Here is an 18,036-nt window from a genome sequence, read left to right as displayed (position 1 = left end):
TGGCCATGCCTGTGGAGTGAGCGCTGGGAGGAAGGTCTACGCCCAGAGTTTTGGCCTAAGCACCCAACAGGACAGAGTTGCCGTCCCCGGAGCTGGGGAAAGCTGTGGGTGGAACAGGTTTTGGGAGGAAGATCAGGAGCTCAGTTTGGAAATGCTCCATTTGAGAACCACCTAGACATCCAAGTGCAGATGGCAAGTAGGCAAGTGAGTCTGGAGCCGTGGGAGAAGGTAGCCCACATTCCCCAACTGAGTCTTGACTTTTAAAGTAGCTTTCAGACATGCGTGTCACATTTTGCCTTGTTGTTCTCAGGTGCGTTTTTCATACTAATGATTTTGAACACCTCTTTGTGTACCCATCAGCTTTTTCAGTTTGCTCACCTCTAACTTGCCCATGTATATCCTTTGGCCATTTCTTTTGGGATTGCTGTCCTTTTCCTTTCTTCCAAGTGTCCTACTTTGTCCAGACCAGACATGTGTTCTCGCTCTCATTTTCTCTTGCTCTGGGTACTCTAATTACCTTTTTTAAAAAATATTTTATTTTTTTATTTAAAAAACTTTATATATTTTGAGAGAGAGAGAGGGAGCGAGCTCGAGCAGAGGTAGGGGCAGAGGGAGAGAACCTCGGCAGACTCCATGCTAAGCTCAGAGCCCCACATCTTAGGATCCTGAGATCGCAACCTGAGCCTAAATCAAGAGGCTGATGCTCAACCAACTGAGCCACCCAGGCACCCCTCTAATTACTTTTAAACATTTTGATTAACCTCTAGCAAATTCAAATATATATTTGATGTGTGCATTAAAAAGAATAATAAACACCAATGAACCTATCCTTCCCACCCCCAGAACTAGAACATCCCCAGCCTGCCTGTCTCTGAGTTTCTCCTCTCCCACCCCACAGAGGTTACCACCAGCCAGATTTGCACTTGTCATTCCTGGATTTTTGTTCTTATTTATAATTTTATTTCTTACATATCCCTACAAATTGTTTGGTTATTCTTGGTTTTGAATTTTGTAACAAATATGTAGTATGGTTCATTCACTGCTGTAGGACATTTCATGCAGTGGACGGCCCACAAGCTGTTTATTTGCTCTGTTGTCCGTGGGCAGGCATGTGGTTGCTTCAAGCTATTGTAATTGTAGAGAGTTGGGGTGTCTGCTCTCCTGCATGTCTCCTGGGCATTTTTCTCTAGCACCCAGTTCCTAGGGTAGGGTTACCAGGCCCTAGGGTATGCAAATGTGTGTAGCATTAGCATGAAAATGCAAATACTTCCCCACAGTGCATGTTTGTACCAGCATACACACTCTCTGGCATGCTTAAAAATTACTGTTGACCTCCCTTCCCTCCTTAGCCAGCGCTTAACGTTGGTCAACCTTATTTCTTTTTTTTCAAGATTTTATTTATTTAGGGTGGCTCAGTCATTAAGCGTCTGCCTTCGGCTCAGGTCATGATCCCAGGGTCCTGGGATGGAGCCCCGCATCGGGTTCCCTGCTCCGCGGGAGGCCTGCTTCTCCCTCTCCCGCTCCCCCTGCTTGTGTTCCCGCTCTTGCTGTGTCTCTCTCTGTCGAGTAAATAAATAAAACCTTTTTTTAAAGATTTTATTTACTTACTCGACAGAGAGAGAGAGAGAGAGCACAAGTAGGCAGAGAGGCAGGCAGAGGGAGAGGGAGAAGCAGGCTCCCCACTGATCAGGGAGCCCGATGCAGGGCTCGATCCCAGGACCCCGGGATCATGACCTGAGCTGAAGGCAGAAGCTTAACCGACTGAGCCACCCAGGCGCCCCAACCTCATTTCATTTTATTATTTCCTGCCAATCTAGCTGCTGTGTTCTCAATGTAATTTGCATCTTCCTGTTTATTAATATGGTTGAGCCATCTTTTCCATATTTATTCATCTTTCCAGTTTTTTTTTTATGATTATTCTAACTATTCTTCTTTCGACCATTTTATACACTGTCTTCTCCCATTCTGCTGAGTGTCTCAAACTGGCCATGGTGCCCTTTTTTTGAACAAAAATCTTTAATTGTGATGTAATCAAATTCATCCATTTTTTTTTTCTTTATGGTTTGAACTTTTGAAGTTTTAAGAAATCTTTCCTCACCCTTAGGTTAGCAAGGGATTCTTTTACCTTTTAACTCTATAGCTTACCTTTCACGTTTGGGTCTTTGCTTCATCTGGAGCCAACTTTTACATGGTGTAAGAAAGGGATCCAGATTTCTGTGCTGAGCCAGTTTTCCTAAAACCACCTACTAAACAATCTGACCCTCGCACAAATCTTCTGTGATGTTCCTGCTATACCTCGGTCCCTTTTTGAGCTCTCTGGTCATTTTTTTGGTGTGTTTTTCTGTTCTTGTACCAACCACACAACTTTTATTACAGTGACTGTGAAAATGTATTTGTCTTTTGGGAAAAATCCCCTCTATACTCTTCCTTTCTAGATTTTTATGGATTTTTGTTCCTCCATATGCATTTCAGAGTGATTTTATCAAGGTCCTCAAAAAGTCCAACTGGATTTTTAATTGGGATTGTATTGAATTTACAGATTACTTTGGGGAGAGATGACATCTTTATATTATGTGGTCCTAAGATGGAATGTCTCATTTATTCAGATTACCTTTCTTTAGAGAAGTCCTTTGAATTTTGGTTAATACTTAGATAGTTTTGAGTTTTTATTGCTATCATGAATGTTATATTTTTAATTATATTTCTAGGTGGTTATTACTGTATAGAAAATTGCTATTGATTTTTGTAAATTAATCTTATATCAGGCAACCTTACTAAACTGTCATGTATATTGATTCTTTTGGTCCCTGTAGGGACCAAACATCTACAAGTAATGTTAGTTTTATCCTTTACTTCCCAATTCCTGTATTATTTCTTTCTTTCTTGAAATTTCCTTAGAGCATTGGCAGGATGTCTATTAGGGATGATCGTGGCCAACCTTGGCTTGTCCCAAATCTTAACAGGAATGTGTCTGAGCCTTTGCCATTCAGTCTAATATTTTCTGTAAATAAATATGTAACTTGCAAATATAAGCTACATCAAGTTAAGAAAGTTCCCTTCAATCCTAGTTTGCTTAAGGTTTTTGTTTTTTTAATTATAAATAGATGTGGATGTTTATCAAATGCCTTTTCTTTATTAAAGTTTTCATATGATTTTTCCCTCCATATTACAGATAAAACCTTGATCATGGTGTATGTTTTTTCAGTACAGTTGGATTCAGTTAGCTAACATTTTGTTTAAGGTTATATCTACATTCAAAAGTGAAATGGGCATGTAATTTTCTTTTTGTTTGCTCTTCCAGCTTTACTGAGATATAATTGACATATAACATTGTAGAGGGGCACGTGGGTAGCTCAGTTCGTTGAGCGTACAACTCTTGATTTCAGCTCAGGTTGTGATCTCAGGTTGTGGGATTAAGCCCCACATGGGGCTCTGCGCTCGTCGCGCAATCTGCTTGGGATTCTCTCCCTCTGTTTCCACCCCCCCCCCCACCCTCCGGCTTGCTCACTCTCTCTCTCAATTAATTAATTAATTAAATCTTTTTTTAAAAACCCCAAAACCAAAAAAAATTATATAAATGTATGAAATGACTACTATAATAAGGTTAATTAATGCATCTATCATCTCACATAATTACATTTGTGTGTGTGGGGAGGAGTGAGAACATTTAAGATCTATTCTCTTTGCAACTTTCGAGTATACAACACAGTATTCTTAACTGAAGTCAACATGCTGTACATAGACCCTCATAACTTACTCATTTTATAACTGGAAGTTTGTACCCTGTGACCAACATCTCCTCATTTCCCCCACCCCCTGCCATGGCAACCACCAGTCCACTCTCTGTGTCTGTAAGTTTGGCTTTTTTTAGAGTCCACATGTAAGTGAGGTCATATAGTATTTGTCTTTCTATGCCTGACTTATTTCACTTAGCATAATGCCCTCAAGGTCCATCCATGGTGTCACTGTAATTTTCACTCTTTTTTTTTTTTTTTAAGATTTTATTTATTTATTCGAGAGAGAGAATGAGATAGAGAGAGCATGAGAGGGGGAAGGGTCAGAGGGAGAAGCAGACTCCCTGCTGAGCAGGGAGCCCGATGCGGGCCTCAATCCTGGGTCTCCAGGATCATGACCTGAGCCGAAGGCAGTCGCTTAACCAACTGAGCCACCCAGGCGCCCCTGTAATTTTCATTCTTATATGGCCCTTCTATGACTTAGGAGTCAGGATTACGGTATTGATCACTGGACTAGCAATATGGTGATCACTGGTGATTCTTTGAAAAGCAGTTTGTGTGCACTGGTGGGGTCAATGCCCCATAGGAGTTAAGTTCAAGGGAGAATAGGAGAGGAAATAAAGACAGTGAGTTAAAGAAGAAAAGAAAGAAATAGCTGGAGGGGACAGTAGGGTTGAGGAAGAAATAGCAACAGCTTTGGGATTTTTGTTTTATTTTTCGACTCTTAGGGGCAGAGGATTAAGTTATTCATCTTCTTTAGTTCAGGAGACATTATCAGTCTTGACCCTTTTAAACCCCTCTCTTATTTTGTTTATTGTTTCCCTTTTATCCCCCCCATTTCCTTCTACTCCTATAGGCAATTATTCTAGTTTCTGTTTCATTTGTTTCTAATCTACATACAGTAGAGTTCCCCTTTTTTGGTATCCAGTTCTATGAATTTTGACAAACGCATAGTAATGTAAGCACTGCCACAGTCAAGGTATAGAACAATTCCATCACACAGAAAATTCTTTCCTGCTACCTTTTCTGTCATCAACATGTCCCATGTGCCACAGCCCCGTGCAGCCACTGATAGATTGTCTTTCCCTATGATTTCTGCAATTTTATCTTTTCCAGAATGTCATTTAAGTGAGTCATACACTGCATAGTCTGGATTCGTTCACTTAGCTCGTGCATTTGAGGTCCATCCACATTGCTGTGTGTATCAATACTTCGGTCACTTTTATTGCCGAGTGGTATTCCACTGTGGAATGCACCACACGCTGTTTATCCATTCACTGGTTGAGGACATTTGGGTTATTTCCAGCTTTGGGTGATCATAAATGAAGTTGCTCTGAACATTTGCATAAATGTTATTGTGTAATATAATACATAGTATAATGTATATATTTGAATGTATAATACATTCATACAAATGAAACTGTAGTTTCATTTCATATGGGTAAATACCCAGGAGTAGGAATTCTGGGTCATATGGTAAGTGTATGTTTATAAGAAACTGCCAAACTGATTTCCAGATGGGCAGTACCATTTTCATTCCCACCAGCAAAGTGTAATGGTTCCAGTTACTCCATATCCTTACTAGCCCTTGGTATTGTCAATATTTGTTAGTTAAGTGATTCTAAGAGGTGTGTAGTAGCATTTCCTTGTGGTTTTAGGTTGTGTTTCCACAATTGCAAGTGGTGTTAAACACCTTTTATGTGCTTTATTTGCCACCTGTATGTCCTCTAGGGAAGTATCTGACCAAGTTTTTGCCCACTTATTAGTTTGAGTTGTTTTCTTACTGTTGAGTGTTGGGAGTTCTTCATATGATCTGGATATCCTTTGTCAGATATATGACTTGCAAATATTTTCTTCCAGTCTGTAGTTTACCTTTTTATCTCTTTTATCTCTCGCAGAGTGGAAGTTTTAATTGTTATTAAAAAGTACAATTTACCCAAAAAATAAAATAAAATAAAAAGTACAACTTAACAATTTTTCTTTTATGGATCATGATATTGGTGTTGTGTCTAAGAACTCTTTGCTTAAACCCAGGCCATAAAAATTTCCTCCTGTGTCTTTTTTTCCTAGAAGTTTTATAGTTTTATGTCTTATGTTTAAATCTATGCTCCATTTTGGGTTAATTTTTGTATAAGATATAAGGCTCATGTACCACGGATATATGTACCGCACATACGTGTTCCTCGCCTATGGCTCGCTTATTGGGTTTCTTAATAACTTTATTGGTTTTTCCTCTATGTTGGTCTGTTTTCTTTCTCACTGATTTTCACTCTTATTTTTATTATCTCCTTTCTCCTAATAACTTGGAACTTAATTTGCTCTTTTTCTGGATTCTGAAAAGCTTAGATCTAGAAGTTTATATCATTGACTTTATACCCATCTTCCTTTCTAGTAAAGTAACTTAAAGCTATAAATTTCCCTCTAAATGCAGTTTTACCTGCATCCAGAAAATTTTGGTATGCTGTATTTTTGTTATCATTCAATGCAAAATATGTCAAGACTCTCCTCGTGATTTTCCTTTCTGACTTATGGGTATATTAGAAGTATGTTGTTTAATTTCCAAGCATTGGGGATTTTTTACCTATCTTGTTTTTTGGGATTTTGATCTAATACCATTGTGGTCAGAGTTTTGCTTTATATTCCAGCATCTGGTATATGCTGGGAACCATAGGATGTGCTCCTGAAAAGAATGTGTATTCTATAGTTGTTAGGCATAGGGCTCTATAAATATTAATTTGATCAAATTGGTTGATAGTATTTTTCAAGTCTTTTGTAGCTTTACTTGTACCATTTACTGGAAAAGTGTGTTAAGATCTTCAGCTGTAACTGTGGTTTATCTGTTTCTCCCTTTAGTTTTGAATTTTTTCGCTTCAGGTATTTTAAAGTTGCTATTAGATATATGTATATATTTCATATTGCTCTGTCTTCTTGATGAATTAATCCTTGTATCATTCTAAAATGTTCCTCTTTGTCTCTAGTTGTACCCTTTGTCTTGAGGTCTACTTTTTCTACTATTAATGTAGCCACACCAGGCTTTTTATTCATCCCACTCTTTTAATTTACGTCTGTTGCTGTGATTTAAGAGTATCCTTTTTGTAAGTGGCATATAGTTGGGTCTTGCTTTTTCATCCACTCTGAAACATCTGCCTCTTAATTGAAGTAAGCAACCAATTTTTAACATCCATTTATGCTGCTGTGTGTCCTTTTAATCCATTGCACGGTTCTCCCTGGTGTGCACCTCCATGTTGTGCCCGCCCATCCTGCTTGTGATTCAGCCCTGGATGCCTCCAACTCCCCCATCAAAAATACTATTGCCATGAACATCCTTGTAGAGTCCCCTTAGCTGGCTAAGATTCCATTTGGGATGTTTACGCAGAGTAGAGTGGCTGGCTTGCAAGGTTTGCCTATACTTAATTTGACTAAGGATTGCCAGATTTAACAGTACGTCCACATGGTGATGGGAATGATCCAGAAGGGAGAGCAAAAAGATGATGAGGAAAGAGTGGGGAGGCTTGCTGCTGTCCCATGCCTGAGACAGTGGGGCTGGAACCCACTGTACAGGTGGAGGGGTTTGCCTCGGCCAAGAATCGGGACAGTTCGTTCCCAGAGAAGAAGGGAAAGCAAATGTTTGGGCCAATACAGGTAGATGGGTAGATGTGGGGGTGGGAGCTTGGAGAAATTTTCTTCTGTGACTTCTGTTTTCTCAATGATGTAGGAAGCAACCTGACAAAGGATGGGGGAGGAGGCACTGGGAATTTAAAGAGAAGGAAGGTATGAAAGAGCTGTCTTGGAGTTCAGGAGCATGCGGGACCAAGGCAACAGAGCCTGATTGCTGGGCACTTTGCAGGGCACGGTGGGCCTGAGCGAGAGCCAGCAGGACTCGTGGGCGAGGCCCGGGTGTGGGGCAGCCCAGCACAGGGCTCAGTGTACTTCGGTTCACAGTGCTGTACGTCTGGCACTGCGCTCAGCTCTGTGGGCACAGGGTGGGCAGCGCAGGGCGGCTCACAGCACTCACCCTGCAGTGGGAACGAGTGAGCAGCTGTGAGATAATCATGCACTTACTGTTTTGCGGGAGGCCAGGGGCCGTGACAGTGCAGGGGGGTTGTGCTCCCCATTTCAGTGGGGAGTTCTGTAATTCTTTGAGCCTGCTGTTGAGCAAGGCACTCAGTGCTGTTTTGTCTATAGCTTGATGTGTTGTAGAAGTGATGCACGCCGTTCCAAAAGAAATTAGAAAAATGTTGGGGCGCCTGGGTGGCTCAGTCGTTAAGCGTCTGCCTTTGGCTCAGGTCATGATCCCAGGGTCCTGGGATCAAGCCCTGCATCGGGCTCCCTGCTCGGCCGGAAGCCTGCTTCTCCCTCTCCCACTCCCCCTGCTTGTGTTCCCTCTCTCGCTATATCTCTCTCTGTCAAATAAATAAATAAAATCTAAAAAAAAAAAAAAAGAAATCAGAAAAATGTAAAAAAAAAAAATCATAAAAAAAAAAAGTAAAGATCACCTGAAATTGACTTCCCCCCAGCAAAGATAACCATGGTTAATTAACGTGGTTAATTAACCATGGATGTGTTATTATTAAAGGATGTGTTTATTATTAAAGTATTATTAAAATATTATTATTATTGAATGTTATTATTAAAAGAAAGGTCTGGTCCCTGTCCTATGGGCCCTTGTGGTCTGACCTCCTACCCAAATGTGACTGACACCCTCACACCAAATGCAGCCAAGCAGCAACATGTTAGGCTGGATAGGCCAAGAGTGGCAACCGCCACATTCCTGGGGGAAATCAGGGAGGGCAGCATGGAGGAGGTGATCCGGGAATTGGATCTCAAAGGCTGAGGTCCTGTGAGTTTGTCTTGCTGTCTTTTTTCCTCCCAACTCCCTTTGTTCAGTGCCTCTTTAGGATAAGACCAGCTCCCAGCCCCCATCCCACATGTGGCTGAGAAGGTGACACACTCTAGATGAGGCAAGTGGAGGGGGCCTACTCTGTGTGAGGAGCAAAGCAGCAGAGCATCCATGAGGCACAACTCCTGAGTATGTGTCATTCCACCACAGCCATTCCATTTGTGCAGTGCACAGCCTGTGGGGCCATACATGGTAGTCATGTAAGGAGAGTCCCTCCACCCCTACTTTAGTCCATGGCCTGGTTCCCACATTGGAGCAAGAGAAGAAACAGGGGCACTTGTTCCACCCTCCCTGGGTCTGTGTCCCCTTCCAGATAGCAGCGACAGTGAGCTGGAGCTGTCCACAGTGCGCCACCAGCCGGAGGGACTGGACCAGCTGCAGGCACAGACCAAGTTCACCAAGAAGGAGCTACAGTCCCTCTACAGGGGCTTCAAGAACGTGAGTGCTACCCATCCCTCCGGGAGAGGCCCTGACCAACCTAGCCCTCCTGTCCCAGGCTCTAGGAAGGCGGGACCCTGGCCCAGAGAGACCTTCTAGAAACTTCTCCATGGCATAGCAAATATCCCAGGGGCCTTTATGGGTCTTATGTTTTGTGGGAGAGCTGTCTGGGGTTGGTCAGGTTGCAGAATCAGTGTTCTGAAGGCACCATCCTTTCTATGTGTTCCCAATGCTGGCACAAGGGAGGAGCGAATGGAGGGACTTACCACTTACCCCTCCTGCATCACCCTGCCCCACCGCCAGGCTTTCCCCAGCTCGGGGGCTCAGTAGAGCCCAGCAGTATCTCAGGCAGCAGTATCCCCAGAGGGAGGAGAGAGGCCAGGCCCTGTGGAGTTGGGGTGTGGGGCTGGGGATGACTGTGGTCACTGAAGGGTGACTTCCTGCTGCAGGAGTGTCCCACGGGCCTGGTGGATGAAGACACCTTCAAACTCATTTACTCCCAATTCTTCCCTCAGGGAGGTGAGTCTGAGGCCAGGCCCCCTGGCTCTTCCCCAAATGCCCACGTCCCCACTGTGGCAGCTCTACAAACAGTGGGTGTCACTTTGACGGGGAGGGGATCCTTGCCTCCACCCTTTGCCTGCCAGAGGCCTGGTGCTGCCTCTGTCCTGTTGGAAGGGCGGAGAACTCCAGCTCTGGGTGCAGCTGGACCCCGCAGCGGCGCTGCCTGGGCTGGGAGCCCCAACACCCCCCAGCGCTCACCCTTGCTCTCCCCAGATGCCACCACTTATGCACACTTCCTCTTCAACGCCTTTGACGCCGATGGGAATGGGGCCATCCGCTTTGAGGTAGGTCCCCGATGACCCCTCCCACATCCCCTGCCCCTGTAGCAGCCCCCCCCCCCCGGGGGGGGTCTCCCTGCCCTGGTGTCTCTCTCGCGCCTTCCGGAGGCCCAGACACAATCCTGGGTGTAGATGGGCCAGTGTGTCCTCCAGGGAAGGAGCAGACTGTGCTCGGCTGGCCCTGCGCCTGTGGCCATGTGGCCACCCTCTTCTCACTCAGCCTTTTCTTCCATTCCAGCCACACCAAGCCAAGAGGGCTGCTAAGGTACACTGAGGCCGTAGGAACCCCACGTGAAATTGCATTTGAAAAGGGGGCAAGGCTTCACCCAGGGGTCTGTGCTCCTGGCAGGATTTCAGGCACCCAGCCCCAGAATTTATCCCTAGCCTGAGCGGGCGCGGCGAGTGAAGCGTGGGGTGCCCGCCTCCGACACCTGCCCCCTAGGTGGGCCGTGCCTGGGCTCCGCGGGCTGGCCCAGCTGTGGGCTCCACGCCAGCTGGCCACACGGGACCATTCGAGAGAGGCCCCGTCTGTGGAGCCCAGGCCCCTAAAAATAGCTGCAGGCGAAAAGCTGAAACCTCTTTGGAGAGGAGAACCTTGCTGAGAGCCTGGCCTGATCGATAACCACCCTGCTCGGCTTCCAGCGCCAAGGGCAGCTGACAGGAAAGCGGACGAACAAGCCGGCCGGGCTCAGAAAGCCCCGGACGCGCCGGGGTGTAATAATAACCCGTGGGTAATGCCGCTCGGTTGATTTGTGTGCCGCAGCCAGCCTGCACGGTGACACAGGGCAGAGCGGGGGGCGGGGAGGCCATCGAGGCCACAGCCTTGCCCGGTGACCACAGGGGCCCCGCCCGCCCCGGGCTGCAGGCTCGGGCTGGTGCTATGGAAGCACAGTGTCGTCGTCTGTCCTGTCTTCAGTGATGCCTGCACGCGGTAAAACCCCAAGCACCACAGAGGCTGACAGGAAAAATTGATCGTCCTCCCCTGTGACCAGGCTCTTGTGTATCCTTGAGGGGGCACCTAAGATTTCCAGGACTAAAGGGTGAGGAGGAATCATGTGAGGGACCCAACCAGGGCTCTGTGAGAGACTTCCTCTTGTTCAGAAATCAGCTGATGGGACAGCTCACCAGGGTCCTGGTGCACGGTGGGTGTCCGGAGGGTCTCTGTCACCCTCCTGTGGTCTTTGCTGTCACTCCCCTGAGGGAGGGGTCTGGTGGTGCCTTTAAGGTGGTAGGTGGCGGTTCTGTCAATGGCTGAGTTGGGGGCGCTGGTGCCGAAGCTCCTCTGCTAGGTGCCTGCCTGCTCAGAAGGTCGGGCATCTCTGGCACCGTCCCGGGCCTTCTGCGGGCTTCTTTGCCATGAAATCAGCTCCTCTGGTTCCATATGCATATGTTTGTTTATCTTGAGGACCTACTTGATTTCAGTGTTCTGCTGTAGGAGAGCTTTTTCAGAAAGAGAGGAGGGCACGTATGTCCCCAGGGACCTTCCAGGCAGCAGGGCCCAATCCTGGGTGCACCACGGGTTGGGATCCCCATGGCAGGAAGGACTCCAAGGGGTGAGGGTGACTCTTGGCCCGCCTGAGACGGACTCTTCCCATGTGCCCTTAAAACAGAAAGTCAGGTCAGCTTACTGATATTGATAATGATCCCAATCCTTGTTGTATATTCTTGAGAGACAAGACACATATTAATTAAAGTTTTTTGATGTGGTAAAATATTGTAACTTCCCTAACCCTCACCAAAAAGAGTACCAGAAAACAAAACAGCACCCAAGCCAACCTCATCTTTGCCAAGCGGGAGCAGCCATCCCACCTCAGGGTCTGCCTGCTGCGCTGTTCGTCTTGGGTCGTCTGGGATGTGCCCACAGGAGGGAGCCTGGTCTCGGCACCCCGAGACCGGCCCGGCCCGGCCCGGCCCGGCCCGGCACAGGCACAGGCACAGGCACAGGCACAGGCACAGGCCATGTGCCTGCAGATAGATGCACCAGAACCCTGCATGCCATCCGGGGCCTTTCTCATTCAACCTGCTCGCTGTGCCAGCACACTGCTGCTCTTTTGGAGCGTTAGGGCTGGTTGTGTGTCTGGAGGAAGGGGCAGCTGCCTCTCCCTGAACTCCCTCTGCAGTAGCCCCCTCCCTGTGTCATTCATTGGCCAAACCCCAAGTGAGGGCAGTAACTGGAGAGAACATGTGCAGGCCCACCATCATGCTCCCCCGCTCTGGCTGAGTGCCTGCCCCCGGTATGCACTCAGCAGTGTCTCAGCCCGGGAGCGCAGGCCTGTGTCACCGTGCCGTGGCAGGGCCTCTCATGCTCCCCGGGCTCTGCCTCAGGGACACAGCTGCAGAGCAGGGGCTGTGGAGGCGATGGACTTCGTTTGCCTCGGAGTTAAGATCAGGGGTTACAGCTAGGGACAGTCGCACATGAAACTGTGCTGTGTGGGGCTGGAAATTTAGAACTGCCAAGTACTCGGACATGTGTTGGCAGGACATGGGGTCCTCTGTGGGTTACGGAGGATGGGCCAGTGGCCTCGCAGGGGACATTCCCACCCATCTCTGGCCTAGTACCATCACCACTGTTCTACGTACACACTTAGGGACACGGAATGGAGACATTCCTCGATTGGTTCTGGCTGACTTCGAGGGCTGCAAGGCGGCAGGCCTGGGTCTCTGAAGACAAGATAGTGGGGGGGGCGGAGTGTGGTGCTGGCGGCCCCCACCATGGCCCACATGAGAAGGGAGGCCCTGTGTGGGCCTCACCATTTCCTGCGGCCTCGAGTGGGACTGCACGCCTTTGCCTCCCACTGGGAAAGCCTGTCAGATCCCAGGGACGTGATTTCGGGGAGGCTCTACCTGTTCGCTAAATCACGCACAAGCTTCAGTGATGATTCCCCAAACTTGGGCGTGTAGGAACTATCACCTGTTTCTCCTTTAACGTTTTTGTTTTCTTCACTGACACATGCACGGTGCACTTTGTGAGCCCCATAGTGACAGGGTGTGCTTTGGAAAAGCAGCCGTGAAGCACCCACACACGCAAGGAGGCCGTCACCTTCTGCTGTAGCCCGTTGCCACTGTTTCTTCCATGTCCCCAGTAGCACACGTGGTGCTCCTTCCCGGCTGCCCGGTTCTAGACTACTGGCTGTCCGCTGGGGGGGGGGGGGGGGGCAAGGAGCTGGGTCTCCCACGGTGCACACACCTTTCCCATATCCCCTGGCTTTCTGGAACAATAGGATTCAGGTGAGACAAGGACTGTGGTTTACTCTGATGGCGTGACTTTGATGCCCAGCTGAGCCTTCTGGTGAACTGATTATGTTTTCCTTTCCCAGCACACATTCTTATTTTGCCGCCAGTTAACGGTGGTCCTGATTGTTGAGTTGCCTGGGGGCTGTGATCTCATCATGAATTCAACTCCAGGCCTTTCTCCAGTGCCCGGACAGGCATCTCCATGGGGATGCTCCCCAGCTTCTTTCCCCCCAGGGTTGGGTCTCCTGGTTCCAGAATTCCTCATCTTCCTCTTCCTTGCTTTATTCTCCCTTTTCAGGGGTACAGCTATGAGCAGGGAGGTAACTTTTGAGGCTTTAGATGTCTGGAAGCATCTTCATTGCGGTCCTGCTCTCGCCTGATCCACTGGATGGGATCAGAGCTGCACTTCCCAGTGGTGGTGGCTGCACTTCGGTGGCTTTTGGCCTCGCGTCGCCGCCAGAGGCAAAGCATGCGGAATCCTGACCCTGTGTGCGGGGCCTGATTTCGTTTGTTCTGTTTGGTTGTGTTTTTCTCTCTCTGGAAGCTTGTAGGATCCTCTTTTTGCACCTGGTGCTTGCAGGCAACACAGTGGGCCGTTCCGTGCGCTGTGCTTGGCCTCGGCAGGACCTGGACGCTCCCAGCCTTCCATCCTGGGAAGTCCTTCCGTGCTTCTCCAGCCTGCTTTCCTCCATCTCCTCCAGTTCCCCCTGGAATTCCTGGTGCGCGAGCCGTGGTTCCTCTGGAGTGGACCTCTCGTTGCCCTCTTTTCTCTTTTCCAGCTTTTTGCCTTTTCACACGACTTTATGGAAGATTCCACGTGCTCTTCCAAACCTTCTTTTGAATCTGTCATTTTGCTTTCTTATTTTTAATTCCCAAGAGCTCTTTCTTATTCTCAATGACTCCCCTTTTGTAGCATCCTATTCTTATTTTGGGGGTGACAGATGTCTAATCTCTAGTTCTAGTCATTTTTGTTAAGTTTTTTCCTCCTGGAATAAGTTTTGTTTCTTCCAGACTGCTTCCCTGTTTCCCTTAGCCTCTCTCAGGTACAGGCCTCCTCAGATCCAGAAAATCTGATGTTCGAGGGGCAGCCAAACCCCTTGGTGCACAGCCTGGCGCCCTGTAGTTTGTCGTCCTCCACTCCCTGTCCCAGGACAGCCCTGCTCTGCTCCCTTCTTTCAGAAGAACCTGGGAGGACCCCATGGGGCAGGGAAGGCTCACCCTGCAAGCCTTCCAGGAAATGGAAGAAAGGGCTGGCTTTCCACCAACTGTTAGAGCAGTTGGAGTTTTCACAGGGAAGCCACTGGAACATTCATGTCTTGGAACATTATAATAAATTATCTGCACACCTCAGAAATGATTGCAGCACACAGGCGTGTCGTGACCCCAGAGCTGAGCCCTGTTAGGTTAGCTTTTAAGCTGTAAGTTTTCGAGCACCTGACATGCAGATCCTTGGTGAACTAAAAGGAGAGCGCCCCCCTTTATTAAAAGAGCACCCTGGGTCTTCTCTATCAGTAGTCATGTATTAAATGGGTCTGAGACAGCATGTATTTGAATATCTTTATTTGAGAAGATCAGTACCAGCCACCATGCCATACACACACACACACACACGCTCGCACGCGCACGCACGCACATGCACACATGCTCACACTTGTGCAGTGGTCATGTGCACACATGCTCACGCGCATGCACACATGCACATGCTCACACGCATGCACATGCTCGCAAATGCACGCACACACATGCTGACATACCGTGCACATGCTCACGCACACACACATGCTCACACACTCGTGCACATGCTCACATGCACACACGTGCACATGCTCACGCACGCACATGCACACATGCTCACACTCGTGCACATGCTCATGCACACACATGCTCACACACTCGTGCACATGCTCACGCACGCGCTCACATGCACACATACTCGTGCACATGCTCACACATGCATGCACACACATGCTCACACACTCGTGCAGATGCTCACACACGCACGCACACGTGCTCACACACTCATGCACATGCTCATACTCACACGCGCACGCACACACGCACATGCATACCCTCACACTGTGTTGACCTAACGGACAGCATCTGCTGGCACAGCAATGAAGCCTCCTCACCTGTAGAGGTGTGAAGCCACACAGCAAACTGGAAATGAAATCTGGGCGTTGGGCTGTCACTCCTCACCCTCCCCTCCCTCTGTAGGACTTTGTGGTTGGCCTCTCCATCCTCCTGCGAGGAACAGTCCACGAGAAGCTCAAGTGGGCCTTTAACCTCTATGACATCAACAAGGACGGCTACATCACCAAAGAGGTACCCCACCAAAGAGGGGTGGGGGGAGGGCTGCCCGGCCCCCTCCCCCACTGCTGTGCCATACTCCCAGCCTCTCTCCTCCGCTCCCCTGCTGCCCTGGCTGCCCTGTCTCCCTTTCCTGCTCAGAGACATGGCTCTCAGCTCCGCCCTGGAGGGGACAGCAGCCTGGGGGCTCTCCCCCTGTCCAGGCTCTTGGTCCTGGACACCTGGGTGCAGGGAGCATGGTGCTTGTTGTATGCCCCTCACCACGCAGCTTGATCTAGTTCGACAAATGTTCTTAGGCCATTCTTTCTCACAGGGAGGTCCTGAGGGAGACCCAGGTGGAGAAGCTGGGGACAGAGGGTAGGAGGAGTTGGCCTTGGCTCCCACCAACCAAGGGGGCAGGGTGCTCCCTGGGGGCAGGCGGGGGCCCTCACCATACTGGCCTACAGTTAGGTTTTGTTTAGCCCAAACGTTGTTTTGTATATGAAATAGTCGCTACAGTTTCACATTTTGGAGAGGGCACATCAGAAGCGATCTCCAGCTTCTGGCGAGTCAGAGGCTGGCGCTGAGTGCACTAGATGGGGGTGAGCTCGTCCCCGTCCAGCTGGGGCACCACCCCTGCTCACTCACTGCTGCCTTGGAGGTGCCCTCTCTGCTTCGACGCAGCCCCTCCCCTTGGGCCCTGGTACGTCCCACGTCCTTGCAGCAAAGCTCACGCCAGCCACTCCGGCCCCCCTCCAGGAGATGCTGGCCATTATGAAGTCCATCTATGACATGATGGGCCGCCACACCTACCCTATCCTGCGGGAGGACGCGCCTCTGGAGCACGTGGAGAGGTTCTTCCAGGTGAGAGCTCTAGCCCCAGACCCTGAGGGGAAGGAGGGATGGGCTCCCCCTCTTAGGACAACCCTGGGCAAGTGACTCCCCTCTCTGAGCCCTCCTCCCCCCATGAGGAGGTTAACCTTGCATCCCCCACTGGGCTGGTTGTCAGGATCCTGGGGAGCAAATTAAACCATCACCCCCACTCCCCGATCCACTGAGCCTTATCTCAGGGCAGGCCAGGGCTTGTGAATTCCAGGGCAGTTGACACCCCAGGCCAGCATTCTGGTGCCTTCCAAGAGCTCTCTCAGCCCCTCCAGAAAAACCGTGCAGGAGGAGTGGGGTTGGGGTGACCTTGCTCTGTGTCCACGAGGCCGAAAGGGGCTGAAGTTTCCACCTTCCATTTGCTGGCGGCCTATCCTGTGCCTTGGTTGCTCCATCTGCCCTAGCTGCCTGTCGGGGAGGTGAGGGGGTCAGATGAGCATGGGGATGCATTCTGGGAAGTGTAAGCCCAAGAAAGCTGCTGGGCAGTGGCTGGGTGTGGGGAGCAGACCGGGGAGGTGCCAGAGAGGTCAGCTGTGCCACAGAGGTAGCCGGGGAGGGCCCTTTACATGGCCTGGATCCAGGGTAGAGGACAGAAGGGACAGGTTGGGATGGAGGGGACCCACAGACTCACTGAGGACATGGCTTGGGTTACAGAAAATGGACCGGAATCAGGACGGGGTGGTGACCATTGATGAGTTCCTGGAGACCTGTCAGAAGGTAGGTGGGCATCAGGAGTTGAGGACACCCAGGGTCCTGCCCCTGCCAGTCCCCGAGCCCCTCCCGACCTCCAAACTCCATGTTCACACCTTTGTCTGAACCCATCCCTTTGCCACCTGCTCCTGCCAGCCCACAGCCCACAGGCACACCATCCTTCAGATGCCCTCTAATGCTTCACATCAGAGGGGCAGACGTGGGCCAACAGGAGGATGGTTGGGCCCTGGGGCCCTCAGCGTGGGGCCACACTGTGAGAAAGGCGCCTGGAGCCTCCCCCAGCCTTGCTGTTGACCTTCCTCTTCAGAGCACCCTTGGGGGCCGTGACATGTGCCTCCACTGGGCTTAGCCATCTGCATCAGTCCCAGAGTGGCCTCTCGGGTGCCTCTGGCCTCCATCTGAGTGCAGCCAGGGAAGTTTGTCCATCAGCAAGTCAGCAGCCCCCAGATACGCTTGCAGTCAGGCTCTGGGGCTGAAGAGAGCCTGTGCCTGACCAGCTACCCCTTCACCCGGGGAGAGAGACAGAGGGGTCACTGCAGGGTTCCGAGTCCCTGGCAAGGATCTGCTCAAGGTAGGATCAGTTTGGGCATGGCCCCGCCCTGCCCACCCGGGGTCTGACCAGGCGTCTCCTCCTTCTCTCTCCACACAGGATGAGAACATCATGAGCTCCATGCAGCTGTTTGAGAACGTCATCTAGGACATGTTAGTGGGGAGGGGTCCTTGAGTGGCCACCACCACCTCTGCCCCCAGAGAAATCTCAATCCTGCAGGAGCAGCCTCCATGAGAAACTTTTCTAATATATTTGCAAAAAGCGAACAGTTTGCTCTAGACACACACACACACACACACACACACACACACAGAGCCCATTCCTTTGGGCTGGTAGAGGGGGTGCAGAGGTCAGGGAGGGGCTGAGTCCGGCTGGGAGCTGGATCCAAGCGATGAGAGCTATACTACCCGGCCAGCCCCCGACCAGCTTCCGGCCAGCAGTGGAGTGGGGCTGCCTCTGGAG

The 18,036-nt window shown here is 49.7% G+C and overlaps 1 protein-coding gene across 2 annotated transcripts in view; it reads left to right on the top strand.

The window, feature by feature from the left end:
* KCNIP3 (potassium voltage-gated channel interacting protein 3) overlaps positions 1-17,799 on the top strand; it is a 79,106-nt gene extending 61,307 nt beyond the window's left edge. For both annotated transcript variants that reach the window (XM_035001015.1, XM_035001016.1), the window contains 7 exons: positions 8,948-9,072; positions 9,522-9,591; positions 9,847-9,917; positions 15,360-15,467; positions 16,191-16,295; positions 16,968-17,030; positions 17,674-17,799. In XM_035001015.1, the coding sequence (XP_034856906.1) occupies positions 8,948-9,072; positions 9,522-9,591; positions 9,847-9,917; positions 15,360-15,467; positions 16,191-16,295; positions 16,968-17,030; positions 17,674-17,721 (590 nt within the window). In that variant the 3' untranslated portion in view covers positions 17,722-17,799. The remainder of the gene's footprint in view (positions 1-8,947; positions 9,073-9,521; positions 9,592-9,846; positions 9,918-15,359; positions 15,468-16,190; positions 16,296-16,967; positions 17,031-17,673) is intronic.
* Positions 17,800-18,036: the final 237 nt, after the last annotated feature.

The sequence above is a fragment of the Mirounga leonina genome, unplaced genomic scaffold (assembly GCF_011800145.1).
Source record: "Mirounga leonina isolate KUSES-001 unplaced genomic scaffold, KU_Mleo_1.0 Mir_125, whole genome shotgun sequence".
NCBI classification, from domain to species: Eukaryota; Metazoa; Chordata; class Mammalia; order Carnivora; family Phocidae; genus Mirounga; species Mirounga leonina.
This window is presented reverse-complemented; position numbering and strand designations above follow the sequence as displayed.